Below are 18,739 nucleotides of genomic sequence, written 5' to 3'. Positions count from 1 at the left end.
AGAAAAAAAACGAAAAACTGAAGAAAACTAAGAAAAATAGTTCAAATTTTCGCCATTTTTTTGTCATATTTCTCAACAAAAAAAATGATTCTTACCCACAAAATTGCAACCAATTGTTATAAAAAAATTGCTCAAGTAGTAGGGGTTTCTTCAATACCCATTTGAGCCAGTAAAACAAAATAATCGTCAAAAAAAACGCAAAAATTAGCCCGAAAATCATCAAAATACATTAAAAACCTCCGAATTATCATAGAATTTATATTAGTTTCCAGAAACCTTCAAACCACTACCGAAACCGGCCTAAAATTAAAACAAAATCATAACCAAACCTCTTAACCAAAATAAATAAAAAAACTGCTTTAAAATGCCGCACGTGAACAGAAAAATTTCGCTCGCTTAGAGAAAATTTTTTCACACATCAATTTCTCGCTCTCTCAAAAACAGCGGTATGAGCAAAAACCACTCTCTTTTTGCTCCGCTCTTCACTTTTGTTCAGCGCCAAAATCACTCCAAATTTTTTCACGCGTTTCATTTCCCGCTTCAAAAATCACTCCAATAAAATTGATTAAAAAAAAGGACTTCTCCAATACTCCTCTTCGAGTCGTAAAAAGACAGCGCCCCAATACAATTCAAATTCTTTGAATTGTAAAAATTCTTTGAATTGTAAAAAACTCGAATTACTATAGCAGTTGAATACAAGCGAACGGTGATTTGAAGAACAATAATTGTGAACAACGCGAAACTTAAAAAAGATCAACTGGCTAGTTTCATTATTTCTACGTAAGCCGTAATTTCAATTTGTTTTGAGTATGAAACAGAAACAGAGTTTCGAAATGCAAAACGTTATTAGTCTGCAGTTGAGGACTTAACGCCACATTTTTCTTGTCACGTGCATTGCCGCGTGTCGTGTGTCTCGTGTAGGTTTGTTTGTAACTGTCAAAATGTTATTTGCTCAAAATTTGAAAAGCTCAAATAGAGACATTCAAGCAAATAGTAAACACGTATTCTTTTGATTTGAGTACATAGTGACTTGAGGCGTGTGATTCTACAATGACCCATAATTTACTAATTTGACCTTTGTACCTACTTAGCATTGCAGTAGTACTTTGCATTTGAAGTTCATAATATTTTGAGTCGTGGCTAATTGTCTCTTGATCTTGTTGAGTCACTGGTGTAAAATTCGAGAACTTAGGCCTTTCCGAATTCCTGTAAAATGTCAAAACTTTTGTGAACAAATATTGGTAGTCAAACTATTTGGAGTTTGACATGGCAAACAGTGCTAGGGCAGTAGATCGAAAGACAGTAAATCGAAAGCGGTATTTGCGATAATGCCGTTTTGGAATTAATCGGTTGTTCGAATTGTTCGGATGTCATAGATTATATGATGTCCCACGGGCCTCTGAGGCATGGCCAAATTAGCTCTGAGCTGATGGTTAAAAATCAGTATTTAATTTTTCCCCCTGTTTTCAATGGGAATATAATATACGGTTTCTGTTCACTTTCTATCTGCGCTCTAAATTCCTACGAAATTTATCACTATTGATCTTCTGTCCGTTCGATTTACTCTCCTGTCCCCATGTCAAACAACTGTATCGTTACTGTGCTTTAAGCAGTATTTGCATCAATGAGTAAATACTGAAGCAAGAATCGCGAAAACCGAAAATCCGAGAAATATATTTGTTCACACACCGTTGCAGTTGGTTACGTACTATTGAACTAACGCTGGTAATGTCTTGAGAAATATCTCTATATCATTTGCTAAATTTCTCTAATAGTTTGAAACAAAGGCTTACATTTTGTCAACTAGATTTACCGCATTTATAATTAAAGTTGGCTCAAAATTAAGAAGGGCAATATTTTGTAGAATTAAGATGGTGTCATTCTTCATGACTCCGTGGTTTGCTCTGATTTTGTCGGCCATTTTTATGACTGTCTTAATTATTGCAATTTCTGCCGTGCTTTACTCTAAGTATTCGTGCAAGTGTCAACTTAGCAGGCCGTGAGTAGTGAAAATCTTGTGAAATAATTTTTGTACAACGTTTCTCTCATAAAAAATCTTTGTGCACAATTGTACTGTTATAGTTGTGTCGTTATTGTTTCATTGTATTGTACGCTACAAATTGCATATAATGTATTACAATTTGCAAGGGGGGGATTTGTGGGTAATTAATATTAGAAAGCCACATACTCTCTGAAAAGGGTTGGAGACATTATGGGAGATGGCCTCAATTTTGTTACAGAAATATCTCAATGTTAGAGAAAAGCTAGTTGAACGATGATGATGAGACTTTAAAAGAAAAGTCTTTGATGAAATCTTACAAACTGCAAAAAATCTGGATTTGATTGTGATTGAATAATTTGTATTTCAGTTTGAGGAAAGATTCTCAATCTGATCGGAAAGTGTTCTTCGCCGATTCTCTTCATACCTCTGGTAAACCATTTAATTAATTAATTTGACCTTTCACAACTACTTTTTTTCCAAATTCCCTGGTTTTGTTCAGTTTTCAGCCAAATATTTAAGTCTAACATGAATTGTGTTGGTAGTTAGTCGAGTAATCAGATGTTTAGTCATGTTCAGTAAGTGAACGCAAAGTAAGCCGAAATAAAACCGGCCGGAAGTTGTCTAAGTTATAATTTTTCCGGTTGCGGAAAGAAACCCCCACGGAAAAAAAACCCACTTCATTTTAGATAGGAATTAAACCCCCACGGAAATAAACCCCCACTTCACTACTAAAGAGCGGCGCATTTAGCGCGTTTGGCCATGCCTGAGCGGCCCGTGGGACTTGATATGAAACTATCGTAACCGAACAAATTATCACGACCAAAATTCAATTTTAAAATGGGGGTTTATTTCCGTGGGGGTTTATTTCCTATCTTAAGTTAAGTGGGCTTTTTTTTTCCAATGGGGGTTGATTTCCTAGGCCCAATTTTTCAGAAACAAAACATTGGCAGCCTCAACAATCAAGAGAGCGCATAGTATCTGCATTTAATAATGCATTCCACTGCGCCAAAGAAAAAAAATAAGCAATTGTTATAGAAATGCAGTTGTTGCAAGTTCCATAGTGGGCCACAGTCCCAGGCCACACCTATCATTTGGTGAGGTTTATAATTATCTTGGCGAAGCGCGACTACAGAACCGGCACGGATAATTTATAATAAGGATATCTGCAAAATTTTAGGAGTACTTGACCTTTCTCATAATTTGGCTTGCTTGCTTTTCGACTTGCTTTACCGCCAACTGCTCATTCAAATTTTTGCAAAAACATATGATTACTGTGACTTTGCTTGGGAAATTGCACCAAAATACCAAAGAATACATTTTTTGTAGATAACAGTAAAGTCAGCACCCTTGAGCGAGAATTTGTTGTACCATTCGAGCCCACAAACGAACTTTTCCCTCAAAATGGCGACGATGCAAATGTTCCACGCCTGGTTATCAACGAAGAAGATCTGGCTGCTCCACCAACTTCTCGCGTCGCTAACTTGGATTCGGCCACATTCGACGACCAATCAGTGAATCATTCCATTATATCAATTGGATCTTGCTTGACATTGGAGAGCCAAAATAGTGTTGCAACCTTTTACAATAACAAGGACCGATCACCAAGTCTCAACAACATTCTAGAAGACTCGGAAAGCATCATGTCATTCCGCCAAGAAATGATTAATTTAAGGAATTCCAATATTTTAAGCATTTATCCCGACGAACAAGAAGCGATGAAATCTTACTACAGCCAGTTTGATGAAGTATTTGCCTCGACAGCCAATGAAAAGTTGTGACTGTTACGGTAGAAATTGTAGAACTTGCAAAATAATTAAATCGAAGTAGATAGTATGAAATGTTTTTTCAAATATCAAATAGAAACGATCAGAGAGGCAAGTGTAAAATAGTGGGACTAACGTATCAAATTTATGATTTTCTTAGAATTAGCCGAGATGAAAACATCAAATGTTGGTAATGGTTTTGGGGGTTTCGAATTTAATAGCGGTCCAGTTATTTCAAATCCAGTCATAGTAGAGATGCCAAGAAAAAAAATTAGCAAAAGTCCAATCGATTAACAAGCATATCCTCTGTGGGTAGTTTTAGAAGATAAAGTATTGTGAATTCACGTTTTTTTTTTTGTAAAAATAATCACTAAAATTTGCGCAAACAATCGAGAGAACCAGTTTTGTCCACCTTATCTGCTGATGGTGAACCAAATTTCTTTTTTAACTGGAGTATCACGTATTTTCTCGTTTGTTCTTCTATTTACGATCTACAAACTCAAAATCTATGGATATTTTTTACCAAGTTCAAGAAACTTTCGACAACGTTTATATGTATATTGGAAGTTAATAAGTTTATATATTGTTTTTGTATTTTTTTCTGAGAGGAGCACTGCTATATTGTACAAATTTTGTGAGATTTTGTTTGGAAGCAGGTCAAAGAAAGTTAATCACAGAAGATTCATGCTTCGTCCAATCCAATTTGAAAAATATCTGTTTAAATATTAAAAGTTTGATGGGAAGTTGGTTCGAGAAGTATTTTGATTTTCTCTACAGCAAATTTGCTTTACAAATTGATATCCTTTAATAATTTTTAAACCTTAATCAATATATGTCTCATTTTTTGCCTATAACTATATTTTGTGGACCAAGCTCTCGGACTAACAGTAGAAATGTGATCGAACAGAATTTTTCGAATTTCTTTCTTGTTTTACCGAAACAAGAGAAGCCAAATTGAGCAGTTTCATTGATGAAGACTTTCACCAAATTCTTTTCTAATTGGTGCCAGTGAACTTAAGCAAGGGCATGCAATTGAGTTTTTAATTTAGAAAATCCTGTTTTTAAGTAGAAGTTTTTAATTCACAAAAACACTTTTGATTTTGAATTGACTTTGCTGAATTTTCTGCTGGAGACATTGGTTTTTATGAAACGTATGTATAATAACGATACTTACGATAATTAAAGGCTCGGGCGTGTTTAAAAATAGTCTCTAATCAGACGCCACTTCGGTCTGGAAGGTCTGCTCATATTCTGTTTATAGTCTGGAAAATGGTCTGAATTCGAGTCTGATCATAAGCGTCCAATATGTTTGATCAGAAGACTGGAACATAATAAGAAGTCATCTTGCTCTGGATAGTCTGATCAGAAGCCATTTCGTCTGGAAAGTCTGATCAAAGGTCATTTTGGTCTGGAAAGTCTGATCAGAGGTTTTTGCAGTCTGGAATGACCTCTGATCAGACTTTCCAGACCAAAATGAACTTTGATTAATTTTTCCAGACGAAATGACTTCTGATCAGACCATCCAGAGCAAGAAGACTTCTGATTATGTTCCAGACTTATGATCATCCAGTTTGGCAATAAAACCTAATTTATGTAACGACAACTGATTTATCTATGTGTTGAAATTTTGTAAGTCTTTAACAGGTTTCAAACTATGTTTGACTTAGAATGCCTTGTTTCAATTATAGTCACCTTTGCTGTGTGCCTGCTTCAGCTGTGTAAAGCGAAAAGAAATTTTAATTAAAGAAGTGGGTCACGAAAACTGTCTACCAAAAGTTTTTGTGGTGTAGCTCTAAAACTACCATGCTCGAACGAAATTGCCTTTGAGTAGACTTTTGCTCAAACAATAAAATTATTTTTACACGACTTTAACTTGGAAGCTCGATCTGACAAGGAGGCTCGGTAATGTGAAATCGCACATATGGTTCAGACCCCGCTCATCCACAATTATGGCATAATTGTCTACCAAATTAGGAACGGATAGAAAATCCTCAAAAATTCAAGTAATTTTCGAAAAAAATGGCGTTCGAGCAAAAGGGATAGCCTCCAACGCATATAAATCAATGGAGTAAAAAGAGACACACTGGATTGATGAGATCTGCCATTATTAAGAAAGCGAGTTCAGACGAACAGCAAATTCACACAACAACAACAAAACTTTAATTACATCAAAAATTTACGCTCATTTTAAAAACAACTTAATAAATTCAAAATAGCGTCAGACAATAGTGAAACTAAACAAAGTTACCTAAAATTCACTAGAAAAGACAAGGGACCAGTCCATATTAAGGCTCGATAACAATTAGACAAAGAAGAACAAAAACTGTAACGTTAAAAACTTTTAATTTTTTTAAAACAATTATTTTCAAGTATTGAAAACCGTTTCAACTTAACTGAAACCAATCCACAGAGTTACTATTACCTGTGATTCTCTAGAAGGACGTGAACACGTGTCATTATTCAGTTTTTATGCAGTTACGAAAAAACAGCAATTAGACAACAAACAACAATTCAATTAACACAGGCGACAAAACGCTGTCGAAGCCGTAAAGCCTCGTTTTTCCCCTCAAAATAAGTTTGATTGCGCCGAACACCGATAGTAAGCTATGAGACCTATCATCAATGAGACTAGGTAACAAGCAAACGAAAAGAACTTAAGTACGAACTTAAGTAATAATTTTGTATTTTTTGAAAAAAAATATTTCCAAATTCATGAGAGCCATTAGCTACAAAACAAACAGAATATGTCTCACGTCTACAAAAATAGCGTCAAATATGACAAAAATCAAAAACTAGTTTACTTTTTTTTAAATACCCGTGTCGAAGCCAGGAAAGTCATAACGAATTCTTTACAAACCTTAGATTTTTTTAGACCAATCCCTTGTAACACCTTCCCTTGACACCAATGATTTCATTTATCACATGTAATTAACGGGACTAGGTAACATATATAAAATAAAAAGAACATATTCCGATGTAAAAAAAGCTTTTTTCTTTTTGAAAACAATTGTTTTCAAATTCATGAAAGCCATCAGCTATTTACTAAGGTAAAAAAAATCGGCTCATATTTTTCTCCATAGGAAGCCAATGAAACCTGTCATTATACAGGAACTTTCTTAAGACTAAAATGACAAAGTAAAAACGACAGTTAAATACAAAGTTAAAAAATTAAAATAAATTTTCCGAGAAATTGATGTCGAAGCCGTTTAAACCAAAATCTATTTCTTTAAAGAATCTGATATTTTTAGTTGTGCCTAATCTTGGACGCGAATAATGTGATATGTGAACTCTCGATAAAGCAATAATGTGACAAAACGATAAAACGTGAAAAATGGGCAAATACGTAAAAACAAAAAACATGTGAAATCTAGTAGTATCAAAGCCAGAAAACTGTTACTTAAGGTGTAATAGAGATTAAATTTCAAATCAGTAGAAAGAAGAAGCATTCTTTCTTTGCTGACACTATGCAACAGGTTGACCAAATTAAGAAAAAATATAGGCAAATTGCAATAAGCCAATAATCGTTTAAAAATCAAATATATTTAAAGGCCAAAACGATCATAACCTTCAAGTAAAAAAACTAGATACATTAATTTGGAGCTGCTTGGGAAGCCAACTGGACTCATCAAAACTGCGCTTAGATTTGAAATATGCTGTTCTTTAATTAATTTAAAAAGGCCTTAATTTTTTTTTAAAAAAGACCGGTTGATTCCAATCCGAATTATTTTTGGATTGTAACAGTCCAAGATTGATCAATACTAGCCCTACTAATGCTATTCTGCCATTAAGACCACTTAATGTTTCGAATCTTATAGATATAGATTATTTGTTAGTAAAAAATGAAAAATATCTGCTGCATTTTTGATAATCATCAAATTAGCAAAAAACGGCAAATTTCCAATTATAGAGCCTTCTCAATGGAAGTGGTAGTAGGACTAGCCCCCTGTGAGTTAACAAAGATTGTGTTAGTAATTTTTCGGTGTGTACTTTTGGCAAATTTCTTCAAAGTGGACTAAAAAAGATTATTTCGTGCTGTTTTTTATAAAATAGTCTGATGAAATAGTCTGAATTTTGAATCATTTAGCCAAAAAATTAAATAAAAATAGTTGAAAATATTTTTTTGTCTTTAAAAGTAAAATCAACAACACTTTCTTAAAAAACTTTCCCCAAATTTTAGCAAAATTGACGAAATTTTAGTCAAATATTCGGAAATATGTGGATAAAACAACGGAATTCACTCTATTTCCTCAAAAGTTGCAACTTCGACAACTCCCTGTAAGAAACGAAAATCAAAAAATTCTTTTTAATTGCATATTCTACGCTAGCCGAGCTTTCTAATGATACCAGTATCAACTCTCTACGATGAATATATCGATCGGCTAAAATTGTCTGAACAAAAAAAAACCCATTTGAGTATATAGTTCCCCGACCCCCCCCCCCCCTCAAGAGGGGTCGCAGCAATAATTTTAGTAAATATTTTCCCCACTAGACTTTTTCTCTTCCAATCTATCAGAGATCAAAACTTTCCAGCTAAAAATAAAAGTTAATTCATCTAATTGTACTTTTTTGCGATTGTCAAAATAATTTTCTACAAACCTTCAGATTTCATATTTACAATTAAATATAATTCTGCGGAAATTCAAGCTTGTTCATATTTGCTGCCAATAAAACGACAATTCACAATTTGTTCGACTAAGAAGATTTGCGTCATTCTATAGTCAGAATGATAAATTCAATATTCGATTGTGACTGAGATCATCCATTGCCATAGAAGTCAATTGCATTAAATCCCAAGCATTTGATGCAACAAACTCATTGAAATAAATATAGCTCCACGCATATAAGAATAGTACCCCAGTCGGAGTTGACTGACATATATATCAGAGCACTTAGACTATAGGTAAAACGACACCAACTAGTAAGAGACATAAAGTTGAAACTCTTTAAGGTACCAACATGTCCAGCGGAATCCAATTCAAATTTCGAGCAGCACAATCTATTCTGTTATGGACCCACACCCTCCCCCCTCCCCCCAACCCTTATGCCAACACCCAGTTACAAATGATATGTTGGTATGTAGCATAACACCTTCTGAAATGTAGCATATACACCTGAGGCGGAGGGGGGGGGGGTAGTAATTTTTCGCCCAACAGCCGGGGGGGGGGGGGGGGGAGGGGTCCAAACAAAGTAGATCCAATTTCCGTATGATTTCAGATCTTTTCAACAGTTTCTCCTTCAAAATGAAGGCAAATTTCTTTGCAGTAATAAACTTCTCCATCTGTAGGAAAAAAGATAGCCTGTCGAATCATAATTTTATGACCACGTTGAAAAGATCCAAAAACAGCAGTAAATAGATAATTCGAGGGGTCCATCAAATTTAGTACAGCAACGTCGAATTCACAATGAGCAGTAGGAACTTTTCTGGTTCCACTATCCCCTCCCCCAAGTACATTAAATTATAGAACACGCGTCATTAGATAGATAATCATCATGTGATAATCTAACATGTTCGTGTAAAAAAAAGAGAAAAGATCCAAGCAATGTTAAAACTAGAACAGTTCTTCTTAGTCAACACATCAAGCATAAATTGTAGAGAACCGTATTTGTAGTTGTCATAATCAGTAGCAGCACTTAATGTGTCAAAGTAGTCAGATATTAGAAACTAAGATAACCAAGAAATTGTAGTTAATAGATAGAATAAGATTTCCGATAAGCGACAAAAATGTTTTCCTAGATGCTAGTTCTGACCTGGCGTATCTCCAGGATTTTTCCAGCACATTGCCACCGTTGCATCTAAAAGAAACTAACATTATCAACAATAGTTTGATATTGATTTACTGATTTTGGAGCAAAAAACCAGAAAAAATATAATAAACGTGAATAGAATAAAAGTTGTTCAACACTCAATTAGAGATTCATCAGAGTATACTCTGCATAATATCTCCGGAAAAAACACAACTTCCGTAATCAGGAGTTTTCACAAAATGTTAATAATTGGCCACATCTGATGTCATTTCGAGTATTAGTCAAATACTGGTTTGTTTTCGTACATTTATTTAGAAACCCTCAAAATGAATTTAAAATATCACTTCAACTTGGTTACCATGAAGTAATAAAGAATGCAAACCGGCTCCAATTATTTCGATGACATAATGCCATCGTTACTGGAAGCTTCAGCTACCCTCCCTATTAGCAATAATCTTTTTGAATTCAACAGCATTGATAACTCCTGTTGCTTTTCCACTTACTCGGAAAAAACTTATGTGCAACCTCAACAGAAAAGGTACCGCTCAACAGAAAAGCAGAGATTATAAACGCCAGACCAATTGAAATGTTAAGAGCAACATTAATTGTATTCAAAAGAGTAGTTTATAAACAGTTATAGCACTTTTTAAAGAGAAATCTCTGCAAGCACCAACAAGGTTTAAGATCAGGGCCTTTAACTGTTACTCAACAGCTATACTGTGATTGCTATACTGTGATGGTGTTCACCATGCTTTGGAGTCATACTCGATACAAGCAACCGCAAAACTTACATTTTGCAAGAGCAACCGATAAAATCAAATTCAAACTCACTCTAATAAAAATGTATGTTATTGTTTTTATTACTATTATTATTATTATTATTATTATTATTATTATTATTATTATTATTATTATTATTATTATTATTATTATTATTATTATTATTATTATTATTATTATTATTATTATTATTATTATTATTATTATTATTATTATTATTATTATTATTATTATTATTATTATTATTATTATTATTATTATTATTATTATTATTATTATTATTATTATTATTATTATTATTATTATTATTATTATTATTATTATTATTATTATTATTATTATTATTATTATTATTATTATTATTATTATTATTATTATTATTATTATTATTATTATTATTATTATTATTATTATTATTATTATTATTATTATTATTATTATTATTATTACTATTATTATTATTATTATTATTATTATTATTATTATTATTATTATTATTATTATTATTATTATTATTAATATTATTATTATTATTATTATTATTATTATTATTATTATTATTATTACTATTATTATTATTATTATTATTATTATTATTATTATTCTTATTATTATTATTATTATTATTATTATTATTATTATTATTATTATTATTATTTTTAGTATTATTATTATTATTATTATTATTATTATTCTTATTATTATTATTATTATTATTATTATTATTATTTTATTGTGATACTGGAGCTTACAGTATCTAGAAACTTTGTAACCAAGTACTAAACTATCTACCTATAAACACTCTATGCATATGTTATTTAATTACTGTCTTTGTAAATATATACCAATTGGTGTTAGTTGCTCTTTTGCAGCAACCTGTTCCGTTAAAAATAGAAGCGTGTTATTCACACATTAAGAAAGTGCAGACGATAAACTATAGCGATAGAAAACAGTCGCATCGTGGCCAATTGAGTATTATTGCACTATAGTGTTTTATTCCTATAAGAATAGATTATTCCTATGAGTCAAGAACTAGATAGATCATCCACATCTTCATCATTACACAACACATCAGAAATAGATAACCAATTGGTTTGGTCGAACCCAGTTAGGACTACATTAAACCCACAAATCACTAGACAACTCGCATTCTCAAACATCCTTCTTGACATGGCGCAGTCAGCCAAAACTCCATAAGGAGTAAACCCATTCTGGGAATCCGGCGCAACACCACCAATAGAATGGAGACAATGGTTCTCAACACTAAAAATGGCGATAATGGCACGCGAATGTATCGAAGTAGATAAGTTACTCAAATTAAAACCACAACCCACAGACTTATTCTACCCTACACTACCAACATACGAAGAAGAATTTGAAGGAGAGACAGAAGACGAGGCAAGAAATAGAGAACAGAGGAACGAAAGAAGGAGAGTTGATTTTGAAAATGAATGCAAGATAATAGAGCGAAAAGGAGCAATGGTCGACAGAATACCGTGGGATGAAGCAGACACGAAAGTAAAAAGCCTGATATACCTATCACTTGGAGCGGAAGCAAGAAGAACATACCACCAGAAAAATCCACACACACAAATAGAAAAATGCACCACAAATGAACTCGCACATGAACTATCCCAAGAAACACCACATTTGACAGATTTAAATTCTTCAAATCCATGCAACAATCACATGAATCACTCGAGACATTTCACAGCAGATTAAGGGAAGCAGGATCACTATGCAAATTTAAAGACTTAGAGGAAGATTTAGTAAAGGAACTCTTTATTTCAAATATGACTAACACATCAATACAAATGGACTTGTTATACACTACCTACACTACCAACATACGAAGAAGAATTTGAAGGAGAGACAGAAGACGAGGCAAGAAATAGAGAACAGAGGAACGAAAGAAGGAGAGTTGATTTTGAAAATGAATGCAAGATAATAGAGCGAAAAGGAGCAATGGTCGACAGAATACCGTGGGATGAAGCAGACACGAAAGTAAAAAGCCTGATATACCTATCACTTGGAGCGGAAGCAAGAAGAACATACCACCAGAAAAATCCACACACACAAATAGAAAAATGCACCACAAATGAACTCGCACATGAACTATCCCAAGAAACACCACATTTGACAGATTTAAATTCTTCAAATCCATGCAACAATCACATGAATCACTCGAGACATTTTACAGCAGAATAAGGGAAGCAGGATCACTATGCAAATTTAAAGACTTAGAGGAAGATTTAGTAAAGGACCTCTTTATTTCAAATATGACTAACACATCAATACAAATGGACTTGTTATACACTACCTACACTACCAACATACGAAGAAGAATTTGAAGGAGAGACAGAAGACGAGGCAAGAAATAGAGAACAGAGGAACGAAAGAAGGAGAGTTGATTTTGAAAATGAATGCAAGATAATAGAGCGAAAAGGAGCAATGGTCGACAGAATACCGTGGGATGAAGCAGACACGAAAGTAAAAAGCCTGATATACCTATCACTTGGAGCGGAAGCAAGAAGAACATACCACCAGAAAAATCCACACACACAAATAGAAAAATGCACCACAAATGAACTCGCACATGAACTATCCCAAGAAACACCACATTTGACAGATTTAAATTCTTCAAATCCATGCAACAATCACATGAATCACTCGAGACATTTTACAGCAGAATAAGGGAAGCAGGATCACTATGCAAATTTAAAGACTTAGAGGAAGATTTAGTAAAGGACCTCTTTATTTCAAATATGACCAACACATCAATACAAATGGACTTGTTATCAGAAGTAAGAACACCACAACAAGTACTCAACTTTGCAATCAACAGAGAAAGAGGTCAGGCAAACCAGCAGGAAATTTTGAGAGCACACTCCAGCAGCACCAACTGGTCACAAGTATCGTACATTAGAAATAAACCAAGAACACCTTTCACTCAACGCCCACCACAACAACCAATATTACCAGCTCCACCAACTGGTAAAATTGAACCCTGCTACAAATGTGGTCACCCATTTATAAAAAATCAATTAAACATGTGCAAAGCCCAAAATTTCACTTGCAGGATTTGTAAAAAGATCGGTCACTATACAACAATGTGCAAAGCCCCAATGCCAGAACGAAGAAACACAACGTTCAGACAGGACTTCAGGAAAAACACACAACAACAACAACCAACACCACAAACGAGAAGAGTGAGACACGTGAAAGAACAGGACATTTGCGAGGAAGAACAAGAAACAGAAGAAGAAAGTGTCGATCCAGAAGCTGCCTTATATATAAAGGAACTAATGGAAGACTGGTCGTCAGTCAACACAATAAGATCTGTGGAAGGGAAGAAACTAAACACCATATCAGTTAACAAAACAACTGGAGGTGAATGTTGGGTCAAAACAAACGGGAAAAACACGGAAGTGGATTGGCTAGCAGACACTGGTTCACCCCGCTCATTTTTAGAATACACAAAAGCAAAAGAAATCACAAAACGAAACAAAGAAAGCAAAATAACAATGTTCGACGAGAAATCAAGATACAAATGTTTCAACAATCAGGATATAAAGATCTTAGGAGTGTTGCACATCACACTTAAATCGGGGGCATGGACAGCAAAAAACTGTAGAATACTGTTGGTCAAACATCTACCACAACCAGTTATGGGGAGAGATATTCTTCAACAACTGGGAATAGTCCTCACGGCTACAAAACCAACCGGTAAGATAATCAACTTAGTATCAGACACATCGACAGAACAAAACATGATAAAATGGATATTCAAAAAGTACCCACATCTATGCACAAGACTAGGACGTTCAAAAAACCATGTGGCAAAATCAAATTTCAAAGAAAATTCACACCAACACAACACAAAGGTAGAAGAGTCCTACTTCACTTATTAGAAAGGGTAGAACAAGAACTAGAAAAACTAATCGAAGGTAAACAAATCAAGATTGGAAAAGTGTTTAGATGAATACTTCATAAGCCCCGTAGTAATTACTGTTAAAAAGGACAAAAGCGTTAAAATTGCACTCGACTCTAAGGAATTAAACGACGCAATACACAAAAACAAATATCAAATGCAAAGCATCGATCATTTAATAGACGCAGTTGCAAACTACATCTCTGAACGGAGCACAGAACAAGGAACATTTTACTTTTCGAAAATAGATTTGAAATACGCCTACAGCCAAATACCATTAGATGCACAACTACAAAAAGACTGCAATTTCAACATATTAGGAGGAAAAGCAACAGGCACATACAGATTCCTAAATGGATTTTATGGACTAACAGATATGCCAGCAACATTCCAAAAAACCATTGACGTAACACTTAGAAATTGTCATAATAAATTCGCTTTTCTAGATGACATAATAGTAATAACAAAAGGACAATTGGCAGATCATGAAAAAGAACTTGACAAAATATTACACCAATTGGACAAAGAAAACCTAGCAATAAAATTACAAAAATGCGATTTTGCACAGAAACAAATAACTTGGCTAGGCTATGAAATAACACCAACTGTTATAACGCCTACAAAAAAAAAGTGCGAATCAATCAACCAATTGGAAACACCCAAAACATTAAAACAACTCAGATCATTCATGGGATGTATACATCACCTAATAAAATTCACACCAAGACTAGCAGAATTATCTGAACCATTAAGACCACTGTTATCAAAAAACAAAACAAAAGCACAAAACAAATTAGACTGGAAAGATGAACACACAGAAGCATTCGAAAACATCAAAAAACAAATAATAAACATTACAGAAAATAAACACTTTGACATAACCAAATACACAAGAATAAAAAGCGACGCAAGCAAAAAAGGTTTAGGCGCATGCCTGGAACAAAGACACGGTCAAATTTGGAAACCAGTTGCGTACGCCAGTAGGTTCCTGAACAGATTAGAAGAAAGATACAGCACAAATGAACTCGAACTGTTAGCCATAGTTTGGGCATTAGAGCATTTTAAATATTACCTATATGGAAATAAATTCATTCTCCAAACGGATCACCAAGCATTACTGTCAGCACTTAAAAATAATCGAGGAAACAAAACATACCAAAGCAGATTATCAAGATGGGTAGACAGACTACTCCCGTTTAATTTTACAATAGAACATATACCGGGGAAAAACATGGGTTTCGCGGACTATTTAAGTAGAAATCCATCAGGCGCACCATCGTCAACTAACGAGGACGACGAAAAGTTTGTAATAAACCTAATAGAGGAAATGAAGCACGCAATTTTAAAACAAAGCATAAATTCATTTCGTTAAAATAAACCAACTGGTAATTCAAACCAATCAGAGAGCTTAACTCAAAATGAACGAAATGACGTCAAGCATGCTAAAGAAAACACACACACAAAAGAAAATGCTTTTTGCCATAGTAAATCTAAAAGTAAGTCGCTTCTTTCTCACTCTCTGTTAACAAGAATCAAACCAAAATTAATCGCAATTACAACTCGCGCTCGTCCAAAATTAAACACATTTGAAATTCCAATAAACAAACGATTCCGTGGCCCAAACAAAAATAAAACTCCAATGGCGATACAAGTCCCAAACAAAAATGTGCGCAACAATAGCACACAAAATGATATCGATTCCAACAAAGGCAAAGGCCTATCCTCCCTTATCCCTGATAAACACGAAGAACTATTTAAAGCTATAGACGACAAACCAACACCCGATTACAGATTTAATCTTATGAAAGTATTTAACGAGGAATTCATAGCAGAAAATTCAAAAAAGGACCTAGGCCCCATTATCGACCTCGTAGAAAAACAAGACTGGCTCCCACTGAAGAAAACAAATCCCATATTTTACAAAATTCACCGCGACCTTTCAGTTACACCATCGGGTTGTCTTTTATATGACAACCGTCTAGTTATCCCAGCTAAATTAAGACCGATGGTTCTGCAAAAAGTTCACAGCAAACGCCCAGGTCAAGCGGGCATGTTGGCCCTCGCGAAATTAATATGGTATCCACACATTCATAGTGAGATCGTCGCACAGGCGCAGAGCTGCAAACATTGCATCGAAAAAGGTAAAAATTTAAAACCAATAATTGCAAGAACCAATCTAGGCTCACTACCAACACTAGTAGAACCCAACGAAGAAATACAAATGGACTTTGCAGGTCCAATCCCATTTAAGAATAACACACAAAATATCTATATATTAGTAACAGTAGATAGACTATCGAGATACCCACATGCAGAAATATTCAACAACTGTGACACAAACACAGCCATAGAATATCTCGAAAGCTACTGTAAAGTGCACGGAATTCCACGCTCAATTAGATGTGACCAAGCACAAGCATTTAAAGCAAAAGAATTCGACATATTTAGCAAAAATAAAAACATAAAACTTATACTAGCACCGGCTGGTGACCATAGGGGCACGGGCATGGTAGAAAGACTAATCCAAACAATAAAAAGAAGATTAGCGGTACTAGATATAGACCCAAACTGGTCTAACACAACACTAACCAACAGGCTAGCGAACATCATTGAAAACATCAGATTAATACCCAACACTACAACAAAATTATCACCTTTTGAAGCACACTTCGGAAGAAAATCAAACACTGAAATATCGAACATCACAACAAAAGCATCACACAAAAACCTCTCCTACAAAAATCTAACAAACTACTGTTTAGACAAGAAAGTGCTAGAGCAGAATGCCCTCACCATGGAGGAGATCTGGAGACGAGATGGCGAATCGGAACAAGAACTCGACATCAGATACCGAAGTGACAATGATAACGAAGAGACTCAACCGTCGTCACCTACAAATTTAATACCAACCGGCAGTCACCAACTGGTAGAAGTAACTTCAAGCGACGACTCAGAAAATGTACCGCTAGCCTCAACTTCCAGAACAACAAAGTCACCACGTAAGATATATCCATCTGAAATTCACTTCACGATAGGTGATAAAACTACAAAATACATAAAAACACGAAAGAACGTCGCACGAAAATCACTCGCAAGAAAAACAAAAGAACCTCGTAATACACTGGCACCACAATGGAACATAATACAAGACGGCACCATCACTAATTACTCACCACACACAATAACCATAGACACACCACTTAGAAAAAACACAGTAATAAGAAAAAATCAACTTGCTATAGTAAACGAACAAAAACCTATCACAGAAACAATACAGGAAGAACAAAAACCAAGACTAATACATATGGTAGCATGTAAGACAGTTGGTGAATATAAAAGAAACCAAGAAAAAATTAAGAAGTTTTGTTTAGAAGAAGCAAAGCAACAGAAAGTAACAAAGATGACTCCACCAACTGGCGGACACAAAATCCAACAAACAAATCCCAGGAACACACGTCAAAGAGCACAACCAACCAACTGGAGCCCAGCTAAAGTTCGACAAGTAGCAAGCCAAAATCAGCGTAAACTACAACAACAAAAGAATAAAAGCCCGACAACAACCAAGAAACAGAATCGGCCAAAACAGAGCGATTCCAAAAAACGACCGCGATCTCCCAAAACCAACCCAGGAGAGACATTCAAGCAACGTTCGAAAATGATGGCATTACAAAGCACACAAGAACACGAACAAAACAGATCATTCATACAAGTAGACACGAATGCACTACAACAATCACCAAGCACAATCACTTACCAATTCGTAGAAAACGAATCACCCCAAACTATATTCGCATCAAGCGACCCGAAAGACTTTATGACCACATCATCGGACAGCCCACCAGTACATTTCGATAGAAACAATGCTAACAATGAAGTAATCAACAACCACGACTTCAAATCAACTAAATCAACTCCAAAAATCGATAAAACAGTTGAAAAAATACAAAGACTAAATGACAATACAGCAAAATTCAACAACCCAAAAGTGACATTCCTTGACGCAGGGAACAAAACTAATGAACAACACGAAATTGCAACCATCCTACAAAAAGAACAAGCTAGACTAGAAAGAGATCAAGCGAACATTATCTCAATACTTCCTGCACCACAAGAATCAGTCAACACAGAGGCAACCAACAAGGACACGAGGAAAGAATTTCCACTACCAACTGGTAAGGAAGCACAACCTGGAAACAATAACAACAACACAGACCAATTGGTAACAGAAAACAACAATAATACAAAAGATACAAGCCCGGAAGAACAAGCAATTGAAAGAACCGAGCCCGCATCACAAAAGTCGTACAATAGTACCACGACATCACAGGAATACTGTACACCTCCACTATCCCCAACAAGCGAAATATCTGACATAAACTCAGCTGACATAGAGGCACTGAATGAAACATTGTGAAACACTGTTTCATTCCAGAGAAGGGGAAGTGTGATACTGGAGCTTACAGTATCTAGAAACTTTGTAACCAAGTACTAAACTATCTACCTATAAACACTCTATGC

At 34.7% G+C, this 18,739-nt stretch overlaps 1 protein-coding gene across 1 annotated transcript; it reads left to right on the top strand.

The window, feature by feature from the left end:
- Positions 1-1,742: 1,742 nt before the first annotated feature.
- Positions 1,743-3,840, top strand: LOC142355278 (uncharacterized). Its single transcript, XM_075407484.1, has 3 exons — positions 1,743-1,999; positions 2,370-2,431; positions 3,329-3,840. Exons 1-3 carry the CDS (start codon positions 1,872-1,874, stop codon positions 3,778-3,780), a joined length of 642 nt encoding a protein of 213 aa, XP_075263599.1. The 5' UTR covers positions 1,743-1,871; the 3' UTR covers positions 3,781-3,840.
- The last annotated feature ends 14,899 nt before the right edge of the window (positions 3,841-18,739 follow it).

The sequence above is a fragment of the Convolutriloba macropyga genome, unplaced genomic scaffold, assembly GCF_964194025.1.
Source record: "Convolutriloba macropyga unplaced genomic scaffold, txConMacr16.3 SCAFFOLD_714, whole genome shotgun sequence".
NCBI classification, from domain to species: Eukaryota; Metazoa; Xenacoelomorpha; order Acoela; family Convolutidae; genus Convolutriloba; species Convolutriloba macropyga.
This window is presented reverse-complemented; position numbering and strand designations above follow the sequence as displayed.